The sequence below is a fragment of the Eleginops maclovinus genome, chromosome 10 (genome assembly GCF_036324505.1).
Source record: "Eleginops maclovinus isolate JMC-PN-2008 ecotype Puerto Natales chromosome 10, JC_Emac_rtc_rv5, whole genome shotgun sequence".
Lineage (NCBI taxonomy): Eukaryota > Metazoa > Chordata > Actinopteri > Perciformes > Eleginopidae > Eleginops > Eleginops maclovinus.
In genome coordinates this window covers 5157118-5170498 of record NC_086358.1, presented here as the reverse complement: position 1 = coordinate 5170498, position 13381 = coordinate 5157118, and the positions used below count along the sequence as shown (strand labels likewise).

General features: G+C 40.6%; 1 protein-coding gene across 1 annotated transcript in view; it reads right to left on the bottom strand.

Moving 5' to 3' along the window:
• Nucleotides 1-222: 222 nt before the first annotated feature.
• itga3b (integrin, alpha 3b) overlaps nucleotides 223-13381 on the bottom strand; it is a 28068-nt gene continuing 14909 nt past the window's right edge. Inside the window, exons 2-26 of the mRNA XM_063893011.1 lie at nucleotides 12737-12873; nucleotides 11849-11931; nucleotides 10504-10753; nucleotides 10204-10302; nucleotides 9906-10110; nucleotides 9146-9339; nucleotides 8580-8668; nucleotides 8346-8482; nucleotides 8124-8210; nucleotides 7968-8035; nucleotides 7685-7827; nucleotides 7431-7577; nucleotides 7247-7344; nucleotides 6434-6602; nucleotides 6249-6323; nucleotides 6074-6153; nucleotides 5817-5894; nucleotides 5589-5691; nucleotides 5115-5291; nucleotides 3888-4019; nucleotides 3387-3500; nucleotides 2645-2743; nucleotides 2447-2572; nucleotides 2072-2228; nucleotides 223-1723 (exon numbers count right to left, since the gene is read on the bottom strand). Of these exons, the coding sequence (XP_063749081.1) occupies nucleotides 2118-2228; nucleotides 2447-2572; nucleotides 2645-2743; nucleotides 3387-3500; nucleotides 3888-4019; nucleotides 5115-5291; nucleotides 5589-5691; nucleotides 5817-5894; nucleotides 6074-6153; nucleotides 6249-6323; nucleotides 6434-6602; nucleotides 7247-7344; nucleotides 7431-7577; nucleotides 7685-7827; nucleotides 7968-8035; nucleotides 8124-8210; nucleotides 8346-8482; nucleotides 8580-8668; nucleotides 9146-9339; nucleotides 9906-10110; nucleotides 10204-10302; nucleotides 10504-10753; nucleotides 11849-11931; nucleotides 12737-12873 (3001 nt within the window). The 3' untranslated portion in view covers nucleotides 223-1723; nucleotides 2072-2117. The remainder of the gene's footprint in view (nucleotides 1724-2071; nucleotides 2229-2446; nucleotides 2573-2644; nucleotides 2744-3386; nucleotides 3501-3887; nucleotides 4020-5114; nucleotides 5292-5588; nucleotides 5692-5816; nucleotides 5895-6073; nucleotides 6154-6248; nucleotides 6324-6433; nucleotides 6603-7246; nucleotides 7345-7430; nucleotides 7578-7684; nucleotides 7828-7967; nucleotides 8036-8123; nucleotides 8211-8345; nucleotides 8483-8579; nucleotides 8669-9145; nucleotides 9340-9905; nucleotides 10111-10203; nucleotides 10303-10503; nucleotides 10754-11848; nucleotides 11932-12736; nucleotides 12874-13381) is intronic.

The following is a 13381-nucleotide window of genomic DNA, read 5'->3' as shown; positions in this document are numbered from 1 at the left end:
TACTAACAAAGCTAAGCAGTGTTCCTTATATTTTTAACAAACTATTAGTCGTTTTTTCTGAAATTTAGTTTGCATATACTGTGACTTTTCTTCTACGTTTTTGGGGGAAATTGACAACATTATCTTTTGTTGAATTTTCAGCTTTTTTTTATAATAAATACAGTAAATATTTCTTTGGCGTTTGTGTTTAAACAATATCTAAAGGAAAACACACAACGATGATAGCAATCCAAGGTCGTTAAAAACCATTTAATTACATTGGAACTGCACAGTAAAAAAACAACACCACAGAGACAGAGAACAGAGTTTGTGCATTGGTTTCAGCCTGTCCGTCTTTACTCGCAGAGTCAGAGCAGCCTCTGTAACGGCTGCAGTCACAGCCTGTGGGCTCTCAGGTAACTCGGACCAGAGCGGTAACGCAACACTCGGTCCCACCAGAGACTGTATATTCTCCGGCTTCCGTCCATTTTCAGTGCTGCAGGTTGAACTCAATGGGGGCCACAGTGGCTTGGAAACAATCCAGGAGTCAACTTACTGTCTCATACAAAAATACAAAGCGTAGGGACATGGAAACAAGAATGACATGAGCATTCATTCAAATAGTCAATTCACTGTTACCGCCGCTATGTACAATTTAAAATGTAGCGCTCCATGCTTACAGTCTCCAGACATATTATTGAATCCAGTGTCATGACTCCTTGTTTGTGATATTTTTTAAAGATAGGTTCTTTACTGTAATAACACAAGACAGTGTAATAAATAATAATAAAGTGTGCTCCCATCCTCTCATCCACACATGTTGGCTAACTCTACATACAGACATGAAGCTATTGCTTTCCCACTTGTTGCTGGAGTGCTTGGATGATTGTTGATGTGGAATTTAATCAAAACATGTCTAGCTGGGCTGTAAAATATACAATTCACAAAGGAGTATCAATGCAGCTCCTTACCTCTCAGTATTTATTCCCTGACACCTGGGAAATACAAATTATGGAGGTCATTTCCACGTGACTGCAAATAAACTGACGAGGAAATTCACATAAAGACACTCACAGCAGAAGGGTTCAACGAGTGCCGTGCGAAAAGGATCTCCTTTAATAACTGAATTAAAATCTGATCGCAAAGTGATGCCTGTGGACATAGCAGGAAAGACATCCACAACCACAGAGAGCATCAATAGACTCTCTGATGGTGATGTTGGAAATAAGCAACATGAATGACAAGCCACTTTGCTTGGATGACTCAAAGGAAAAACAATGGAAAAATATGTACATGCAAACACGGTAATCAAAACATTTACAATTTACTCTCGAATGAACACCGACTCCAACGTTCATTCCTGCAGTCATGAAAAATACTTAACAAATTACAATCTCTGAAACAAACTGGTCAGTATATTGCACTGAAAAAGTGGATGAAATCTAACAGAAGTAAAAAAACTAAAAGTGGGATGCATCATCCACGATTGGTCCATGAATGTGGCTTGAACGAGCGAAATGTTTTTTGATTGGCCCGTGTCAAACCTGTGAGAGTTTCAGGGCTCAAAGTAAAGGCCTCAGTAGTAGTAATGCTGCATCTCTGTCCAGTTGGTTATCCAATACTTTTTTTGCGGCTCCTCCATCTGAAATCCCAGATTGAACTGATACCGCTCTGCCTTACGAATTCTCACCGCCTGGTGCTTTGGCATTATCCGGTAGTAGATGGCTCGATTGAAGAATCCAAGCTGGAGGGGAAGGAGAGAGAAAGAGAGAGAAGGTGACGTTAAAAAGGATTTTAACAGCAGGAGAGTTTGGAAATGTTAGATGGAGAAATATTGATAGGAGGAAAAGCAAGTTAGGTAAATGATAAACCCACACTGAGTAAGAACGAGAAGACAGATGAAAGACAAACGTGATTTAAAGTGAACAGCAGCACAATGCATAGCCTGAAAGGGAAGTAGAAGCGATGTTAGGTACATAAAAAAAGCAGACAAAAAGGTTAAAGAGAAAGTTAAGTGGTAAGAGAGTTGAATCACACCCCAAGCTTAATTAATAGTATCCACAGAAAAGTCCATTTGTAGGCTTGTCGTTACCCAAAAGCCCCACTGGTGTCTGCTGTTGGGGGACCCATGGGGGGCCTCAGTAGTCCTCGGTCAGCCTCTCTGTCTCAGAGGGCTGGATCTTCATCTCAGCCTTCTGGGCTTTGGCCTCATACATCTCCCTCCTGCTGGCCCTCTGGAAGAAGCCACACTGAGGGTGGAGGAGGAGGAGGAGGAGGAGGGTGCATGGGGGGTAAATAAAAGGTTAGACTAAAGGCATGATATGGAGGCTTTAAATCAGATGAATGGGTCAACAGCATGATATCATCCACAGGATTGTGGGTGTGAGGAAAAAACCGTGTTGAGATTCAGGGCAATTTACAGCATGTTAAACAGTGTAATCCATTCAGTAATGACTGGTAGTCTCACCTTCCATAGTATAAGGATGATTATTCCCAGTAGAAGAATCCCCGCTACAGCTGCAGAGATGATGATCCACAGCGGGAGCTCATAGGGCACCTCCACCCCCTCCAGTGGCTCGATTTCAACTCTGAACTACAAGAAAGGTAGAAAGATTTAAGTAAAACCATCATAAACATACTCATCGTCATCATCATCATTACGCACCATGGCGGGCTGTCTGTCCATCCTGATGGTTGGTTTGTCTGTGATGAGCTTCAGAGTGGCTTGACCTTTGACCGTAATTCTCAGAGCGTTGGAAAAGTCCTGTGTGGGAAACACAACATAATATAAGAAAATATACGAAAAAGAAAAACCTCAAAGGAAGATCATTCACAATTGTCTTAATAGTTTATATAAAGCCTGGCCAAAAAAAGGTCCCACACTCTAATATTCGCTGGACCGCCTTTAGCTTTGATTACGGCACGCATTCGCTGTGGCATCGTTTCCACAAGCTTCTGCAACGTCACAACATTTATTTCTGTCTTGCATTAACTTTTCGCCAGATCTCGTATTGATGACGGGAGATTCGGACCACTGCGCAAAGTCTTCTCCAGCACATCCCAAAGACTCTCAATCGGGTTCAGGTATGGACTCTGTGGGGGCCAATCCATGTGTGAAAATGATGTCTCATGTTCCCTGAACCACTCTTTCACAATTTGAGCCTGATGGATCCTGGTATTGTCCTCTTGGAACATGCCCGTGCCATCAGGGAAGAACAAATCATTGATGGAATAACCTGGTCCTTCAGTATATTCAGGTAGTCAGCTGACCTCATTCTTTGGGCACATTGCTGAACCTAGACCAGACCAACTGCAGCAACCCCAGATCATAGCACTGCCCCCACAGGCTTGTGACCTTTTTTTTGGAAAGGCAGCATATAAATACTGTGTGTAGGTGCAGTGCTCACCTCCAACATTGTGCTGTTCCACAAACGGGACTGGACATAAATCTTGGCCGAGTTCGTCATGTTGCGCAGCGGACAGGAAAACGTCACGCATCGTGCCGTCCCCTTGGAGCATTCCTGCAACACACAATGACATTTGGTATTTTCTACATACTTTACATAACTTTTATGCAATACGACTAGGTTTTAAGAATAACTTACACTATGACATCTTTTTAAATACCTTACTATTACTTTTTAAAAACAATTTATAACAATAATTTTAGGATTTCTGCAACTTTTATTTTGATATTTTATGACATTCTTACAATGACTTTTTTATGAATTTTTTTTCATGTTTCAATGATGTGTTTTATGTCACACTAAGAAACTATTGCAACTATATACACAACTATACTGTATGTACAACAACTTAATAAGGAGTTAAAAAATGTGTCTATGATGCATATGAGCCCTGTTTTACGTTGCATGGCATATACCATATAAGACAGAGCCATTTCTTACCAACAGGACGGTCTCTTTGCGAGGAGAGAGGATTGTGATGGCTGCCTGAGGATCAATGATATATGGCCTTGCCGCATCAGCATCATCAGCCATGATCTGTCGTTTAATACGCTTTTGTCTGCTCCCTGCCAACTGGAGGACAACAGAGGGAGAAGGAAAACATTAAAGAAGGACGCAGATGAGACAGAGACACGACATCAGAGTACTTGTGGTGGTAATTGCTGGTTTTGATAAAGGCATTACCAAAGTCTTCTCAGAATAGCGCTGTCATTTCTACTGTCTATATCCAGGCACAACGCGTTATGACTTTCTATTTGTGGCTCTGTGAGGGCTGTAGCCTAAGTGGCGACACAGATTTTCTTAAACAAAATGTATTTCTGAACATCTGTGGTTTGGTTTTGACTCCATTTTCACACCCCTTTTTTTTTAACCACTGACATTTTTTCATGCAGGGCAGGCGGCTTTAGTTCACACTGAACTCAAGGAGCATTTAGAGCTCATTTAACAAGCCTGTTTTTAGCACAATAGGAAGAGCATTTAAGTACACTTATTTACTATCAATCTAATTCATTCAAATTCATCAACTATTACAATACTCAAAGATGTCTGAGCAGTAAGATCAACTAAAGTGTACTTTGAGCAACTCTCAAACGGTCGTTAGCCATGCTAGTAGCATAGGCTACTGTGAAAACCTACCTTAGTGTTTTGTATCATTTAGCTAATTCGTTTAGCATGCTAACTTGCTAAACTAAGATGGGGAACTGTAAACAGTAGGCTACAGCAGTAAAGCAGACGTACTAGATATATCAATAGGCTATGCCAGTATTCTTAATGCAAAGATGTTAGCATGTGGATTAGCATTTAGCTCAAACTACTGCTGTGTCAGCCTCACAGAGCTGCTAGAAGACTTGTTTTATTATTAGCCATTTTCCAAAGCTAGTGACTATATGTTGTACTTATTTCTTGGGTGGGGGAAGGACTTAACTGTGAAATAATGAAAGAACACAAAAGCATCTGCATAGTTGACGGTAGACAGCGGTCTAGGTATTGAATGTCTAAACATGAACAGAGGATGTTTTGTGTAGTTGAATCACCATTTACAATATGCATCTTTAGTATTTGTTTCAAATTGTCCTTATTTTTGTTCATAGACAAATCGTTTGGTTCTTGGTGAAAAGGAGCATAGGCTATTGTGGCTTTAAACTGAATACAAAACTGGAGCCTTACAGTTAGGTTAAGCACGTTGACGACTTCTCCAACAGGGTTACATTCCTCCTCCGATTCCCCTTTTACAATAATCTTGGTCAGGTACAGGAGCCATTTGCCGTTGGCTACCTCAAAGGGCCATTCAAACTCCACAGCCAGGGTCCCCATGTCTCCCAGAGGCTGTCCATTAATGTTCACCTGGTGGCAGGAAAAAAAGGGGAACTTCAGAAGAAATCTAACAAATGGTGTGAAATAACAGTCAGGGCTTTACTGTGACTTTGCAACCCCCTAAATAGTATCCCCTGGTCATGCTTACACCACAAACCATGGCTCACATAACAATCCCTAACCCACACAATATTAGACTTCTGAAGGATGGACATTTTGGCTTCAAAGACAGGGTGGAGATGAGGAAAATGTGGTAAGCACACATATTACATATGCAATATAACGTCCTGGAGGTCTTATATAGACTGAGTGGTCGAGGTGACTCACATTGAAGGTGAACTCCACCAGACTGCCTACGTCACTCGTGTTGACCATGGCTGACTCGCCCATCACCGTCCCACTGAATTGTGTTTGCACCAGCGGGTTTGCTCTGTACACATAGTTGAGAAAAATGTGATGTGGAAGACAATTTGATGGGACAATAGCTACTTCAGGGTCCAAGGCATTTCTGTACTCTTTACTGAACAGTATGTCATGATAGGTAATAGGACTCACATGGAAAAGGAGGGGAAGATGGTGTGTTCGATCAGCAGGCCCACAGGCACAGGGTTCAGGTCAGTCTGGTTACTTAGACTATAGAAACAAACCTTATTACAACATTGTGTGCAAGCGCAATTTTTAGTGATTATGTTAAAGCGCCAAGACTTTGAATTTGGCACTAAATAAAAAAGACTATAAGGATCAAAATCCTAAAATATGGAATAAAAACTTGACCTGAGACCAAATATAATCATGCATCTTTGAAAACTTACGTGGACAGAAGCAGCTCGGACATAATCTCTTGTGTGTACAAATTGAATCCTGAGGTCTCAAACTTGATGGCAAGTGTCAACTGATAATGGAGGAAACAGAACGAGAGGCTTCAAACTCTGCTAAGCATAGGGAATAAATCAACACTGATAAGATCAAATCATGCTCAAAACATACATTTTCATTGCCTTTAATTGGATTCCCCAGCTCACAAATCACCGATCCGTCTGTAAAGCATTCCACATTGGAGTCCTGAATGAGAGTTACATTGGATAAGGGAACATAAATGAAGATGAGCCTGTAAAATGTAACACCTGGCATGAATCAATGGCTTATAAAATGGCATTTCTCAGTCGACGTACCGGCTCCGACCTGACGTTGGAGTATCTCAGCGCGTCAGGGATGGTGATGTTGAGCCTGGCCTGGTGGGCGTCTTCACCCTTCTCTTTAGAAGCAATGTTGGTCACCTTCACCATCAGTATGATTATCCTCATATTGCTGTTGAACTGAATTTTCTGGAATTTGCCATCCCTGGATACAGAGATACATAGACAACATGTATTATTTCTCCACTTGTTTTTCAGCAATCGATTTTGGCTAATATATACATTCTTATTTATAACAACGTTCTGCTTGTGACTGTTAGCAAGTAGCAGTGACAGCGAATCCACAGTGTTATGCTGAAGATCTGAGAGAAACATTTGTGATTGTTCTACACTAAAGACTGTGTATAACGAGAAATAAAGACACTACACATTGTCATTAATAGAACAGTTCAGCATTTTGGGATCTAGATGTATTCTGTCTTGCAGAGAGTTTGATTAGAAGCTCAATATTAGCCTTTATGCTAAATATGAAGCATATAGTTCCAGGGTAGTGTAGCTTAGCATAAAGACTCTAAACAAAGAGAAAAGGAAGCTAGTCCGTCTATGTCCAAACGTAATGTATGGATTAATATAAAGTAAGTACAAATAGTATATCCATATCTGCCTTTACATGTGTGTGTTAAGTTAAGCTAACTTTACCTTCAAAACATAACAGTGGTTTCAATCTCCTAATCTAAGTCTGGCAAGAAAGTCAATTAACACATATCCCCAAATGTCCCATAAAAAAAGTTAGATATGTAATTTGTCAAGAAAATAAGGCTTCATCAGTGTCTGGGAGTTGAACCTTACCTGGGGAAAGGTATTCCACGTTGGTCCACAAACTGGGCCGTCAGCTGCAGGTTACTGCTGCATGTGTTGTCAGAGCCACAATCCTTCTGGAAGTGAATCTGCAGGAAAAAATAACAAATAATATGACATCATGCTTTAACATTACAATAGCTCTTTACAATTGGACCCGTTGGCCCCTCTGTACCTCAGTTGTTTGATTGAGTTTCTGCTCTTGACTGATAATTGGGTATGAGTCCAGGTTCTGCAGGGAACGTCTGAATTTAATTGTTTGTTCTTGTAAGCCCAACGTGAGGAAGAAGACCACCGGCTCCAGTTTGTCCCTCACAGGTTCCTGTAGAATCATCCAAGACATTTATATCGGTTGTGATATGTGCATGGGCAACAGCAATTTCTAAATTTAAAGTAGCAGTTAATAACATGTGATATATGAGGCTTTACCACTACGATCAGTTTCAGAGCTTGACACTTTTTCTTGGATGATGGCAGACTGAGGATGGCGTTGTATGAGTTAGCATTATTGTCTGCAAAGCGAACACGAGGGCTTCTCCTCTCTACATCAACCTCCACTTTGTAATTCACGGCTTTAAAACACACAGGAAAGAACAACAGTTTGAAAAACATGTTTGTTTGTTTTTATTATTACAGCACTTTTGGGATTCACTATTCATTGAAACATGAGACGATTTGTCATTGTACCAAAAATGTGAGAAAGACTGCTTACCGGTCTCTTTCTTGAAGTCTTTGTTTCCATTGCTTAGAGTGAAAGACAGACACAGAGTCACTGTGATGCTGTAAAACACAAACACAAATGAATCTTTGTTAAATTACAATCCAATAATCCGATTACAGAATGATATGCTCTGAGAAGAAATCCTACCATGGTATACTTCCAGTACATTGATTAGTGTCCACAATAAATGGCTTCACCTCAAATGTGTTGGTTAGGTGCATGACTGGTCGAGCCCTGAACACAAATATGAGATTGAGAATCAAACATTATCCAAGTTACAGTAACAGAAAGATAAATGTAATGTCTTTGCTAAGCCAGACTGTGTTCTCGTACATGTTATTTCACCAAACAATAATGTGTTATTTCTACCTGAGCAGGGCCACTCTGTCGTCCAGAGAGCCGACTAAGATGTCTGGGTAGCTGTTGTCATCCATGTCCATCCCTCCGTTGATGGAATAGCCAAAGGTGTTAAATCCTCCAGTCCCCACTGACTTACCCTCAATCACCTACAGAGGGCGACAACAACACACGTGAGGCAAACACAATAAATCGGTGCATTCATTTTCATGTCTAAAGTGCATCCATGGCGAATCTGACGTTTACCTGACTGGGCTCCTCCGAGATTCCCTTTTTACTTCCCATCCAAATGTAGACCTTTCCTGTTTCGTGGAATGGAGCTCCCACTGCAAAGTCTGCACACAGGAACAAAGAAGAGATGACATATTGGTAAAAAAGCAGTCTGCTCTAATATATTTGCCCTCTAGGTAGAAGCACAGCACTACTTTAAATTGGTTCTGCATTGAAGTTGTCAAAAATGCGACACAGTGCATTACATTTACCTTGCTGAGAGAATATATTGGCAACAGTGCAAAACAATCCTACATGAGGAACTGACTACTTCCTTTTCCTTTTTACTGTTTTCACAGGAGAACTGTAAGTTCACAACCTTTTAATATACTGAAACACAATAATAGAAGCACATCAATAAATGGAATTAAACTACTAAGTGCCTGCATTACCAAATGTAGGGTAACTCATTCAGTAGTTGCTTTTATCAATGAACTTGGGAAGCCTGTTTTGAGGTTTTCCAAGCTGCGTTTTCAACTTTTGAATGAGGTAATCACTTTAATGTATACGTCCCCTGTCAGATGTTGCGTTCAGGGTCATACCTTGGAATCCGTCCTGGTTGACGTCGCCGATGGCAGCCACTGCAAAGCCGAATCCAGAGCCAGACGGACCCTTCAGCACCATGCTTGGGTTCTTTTGGAACGATCCATTCTCATTCATGAAGATATACACTGCTCCTCCCTGCTCCTTCATACGGTCAAAGTAAAACGGGGCGCCCACAATCAGATCATTCCAGCTGTAAAAAGGAAAGGAGATGTCAAAAACGTATACTTTAAAATATACATATCATATAGAAAGAATAACTATATCCTTTTGATCTTGAGGCCCATCAAGTTTGAGTGGGACACATGATGTCATTACAATGCCTTATCTCCGCTGCTGAGAGGACAGGTTTTCTTCTCTCATCGCAGCTCATACATACATCAGTGTCATGGACTCTTTGCATTACAAGGCAGATCATAGCCACAGAGCACTGGAGCGTGAGGCAGCTCAAAAGCACAAGATAGATTTACAGACGATCCATTCACACGTGAAAACATAACAAGTCTCTTATTCTCAGTCTGTGAATTTAGGTCATTAGCAGCTCATGGTTAAAATATGGTATTAGGTTATAAGGCCTCTAAATTAAAAGTGAGCCAATTAGTTCCCTGCTCCCAGATATTAATTCAAAAATGTTCATAAATCAAGGACCTTAGAACAAACATGTATTTGGATCTTAGCTTTGACTCAACTCCATACAAGAAAGAAGAATCTAAAGAAAGTGTAGATTTTAAATGTTCAGCGTGGTGTGCAGGGACGCACTCGTCATTGTTGAGGTCGGTGACAGCCAGGCTGCTCCCAAAGTACGAGCCCACTTGTTCTCCGAGGATGGTGAGTTCCGGCATGATTTTCTGGTCTGACTTTGTCCCTAACACCACAGAGCCCTTGGCCTCCTCCCTAGGAGACCCTGTCAGCACCGTGTATTCATTATGGCTCAGCAGCTTCTTCTCCTCAAGAACGGAGTAACCTGCAAGCATTGGAGATTCAACCGTCATCAGACTAGAGGAGGGGTAAGCATGGGAGAACGCTTAAATGTTTATATGATGCAAAAGCTATTTACCCATATAACTGTTTCGTTTATTCAGCTGACCAAAGCTTTTCTCATTCGAGTCCCAGGATTTGGCTGGATCAGGATTCGACCACATTACATGAACATTCCCTTTATAACAAAGCAGAATTAGAACACAATGTCATGTCTGCCTCATGCACAATGGACTGCACAGAGAGAGAATAAGCCCAGTGTTAGACTCAATCTAGAGTTTAGTACACAGGCTTTAATCCCTGTCTGTGAAACCAGACCATTATTTCAGTGTTAAGTAACAAAACACCCTCTTTTTGACATTAACCCTTCAGTGCCCACCTTGCCAGACATAGCTGCCTGGAGCTCCGATGTAGACATCAGTTTCTGTTAAGCCGCCTGACATGCCCATGTTGCACAAGCCCTCCAGCTCCATGTCGAAGTTGGGGTTGCAGACCTCATAGCTGTTGGTCTGCCAATCATCGTCGGGGTCATAGGTCAGGTCATTGCTCCGGACGTAGCACTTTCCTATCATCCGCCGCTGCTCCTCCGTGGCGCCTTTGATGACCTTCACATAGCGATGCCCGCATGCCTGGACACCAGAGAAGAGTGAGTATTCTGGGATGTTAGGATTGCGTAATTGCTCTAATTTACAATGTATCTAATACTGTGCCTGAATCACAGCTGGAGGAATTAAAAAACCTACATCATACTTTCAGTTTTGTTGCATATTAACAATAAAAATGACAAACAAACACTAAATAAATACATGATTTCTGATTAAATGCAAGTAATGTGTCTTTTATTTTTAGAAAACACAATAAATGTCAGCAGAATGTTTAGATAAAATGTTCCTATATATATATATATATATATATATATACTGTATGTGTTTTTTTTTATCACATTCATTTGGAGAAACAAAATTAGGAATGTATTTAAAATAATAAAACAATGCATTCTATAGAAATATTAAAAGGTGACAGATGTGAGGATAACTATAACACAAATTAAATGTAACCAACTGGAAAAGGGTGAATGGTTTATTTACCAATATAAATACATATATGTGTTGAAAAAGTAACCACAATATTATTTTCTTCTAAAAAAACAAACATTTCCTCTAGAAGAATACGATATATTACTTGATGACCAAGATTTCATGTGGCTTTTCCACTTGTATGTGTCATTCTGTCATGGGTGTATGTGTGTGTGTGTGTGTGTGTGTGTGTGTGTGTGTGTGTGTGTGTGTGTGTGTGTGTGTGTGTGTGTGTGTGTGTGTGTGTGTGTGTGTGTGTGTGTGTGTGTGTGTGTGTGTGTGTGTGTGTGTGTGTGTGTGTGTGTTGCACAGACTCGTCACTGCTCCACTCCTTCCACTATGAATCTACAGGTCACAAGAACTGCTCTCGCTTTGTGTGTGTGTGTGTGTGTGTGTGTGTGTGTGTGTGTGTGTGTGTGTGTGTGTGTGTGTGTGTGTGTGTGTGTGTGTGTCATCAGGTTGTTTTATGATGCAGTAAATATTGCAACATGCACACTGTGTCATCTGTGACAATAAATCTGGAAATACAGAGGTTGTCATATATTTATCTCCCCCTGCTTCCCCTCAGAGCTACAGTAAATATAACCGTGTATATAAGACACCACCTGTGACACTGACTTAAAGAGGAAAAACTGGGTGTCATCTCACCAGCACGCGTCCCGCCGACTGTTCTCTCTGACTGGCCACCGTCACTCCAAGCCACATGCCCTCCACCATCTCTGATGGGCTAGCTGTGTAAGGGGAAGACATGTGGCAATTACATTACAAGAGTTTTAAAGTAACACGTATAAAACATCCTGATTATTGAAATATTGGGTCCTTTCTTAAAAGATTTCTACTGCTAATCCAGTGTAATATTTACTCACACAAACCGTGTTTTGTTATGCTGAGTGACAAAACAATCCTATTTTGCATCATCATCTAATTTAATATAATCTAACATTCAGTCCAAAGCAAGTCAAATCTTCTATCATGAATAAAGAAATCCTTCTCCTTGTTGGGTGAAAGTTTTCCCAGGAAAACCAACCCAGTAAGGGAAACTTCCTGCAGCCTGCATCATGCCCCGACACAAATATTAACCACAAAAATGTGCAGCAACTCCAACCTCCACATCAGAATCTTTTTATTATGACTCTTAGTTGTGGCCTCCGGTGGGCCTATTCACCTCCGGGTAATGGAGCGGTATGTCTATAAGTTAATAACCTTCAATTAAGAAAAGATTTCAGAGTTTCATATCCTGGAGCTCATGGTGTAGGTGCAACAAGTAATGGGGAAAGCTATAGGTCACGCAGTGGATTAGACTCAGAGATGGTTAGACACACGATCTCTGTTATTAAATAAAGACGAAGACATCTGATTATCTGTACAGCTTCACAATGCATGGTACAGACTCTTAGTAACATTGGAGTCTGATAAGGTGCAGACCGCAGTCGACTACCTTCACTGTATGACTCAGACCCCCTCAAATCTCTAACTGGATCTCCGTTATAATACTCCACTCCCCGTTTAAATGTCAAGATGATAAATCAAGCTTACTTGTGCTGACCAGGTCCATTCTGGAGCAGTCTGTGGGGTCTGTTGTGATGGGACACGAGTAGATGGCCCCTGTTTCGTTGACATCTTTTAAAGAATTATCTTTAAAAGCTTTCTCTTTGGGAGCTCCTGTAAGAAGCCTGGAGACAGACAGACAATCAGAGAGACAGAGATATAAAGATTAATGGATTATAACAGAGCTCTGCCACGTTAGACAAAACAACATAAGAAATCTAGATGATTTCACAGATACTGTTTCTAGTCTAAACACAGGAAAAAGTATCCTACAGGTTTTTAAATGAAGTGCAGTTCATCTCAACCATTATGCCATTGGAAGTACTACCAAAAAATGTGAGTAAATCAAGAGGATTTGTACATTTCAAAGCTGTTATCTAAATGAACTCAATAATTTGCATTTAAAATAATTATAAATGTAATGTAATATATCATTACTGCACATCACAAAGATACAATAGTGTTGAGCAAACTATTAGATAGCAAATGTTACTTTGGTGCAGGGTTACAACATGTTGTTCTTTACAGACAAAATATAAATCGCACAAGGAGAAGCTTACAGAATAACACTTTAGGTCCATCAAATCATTTTTGTGTCACATTAACACGAGTGGCACATTTCAAATACTACAC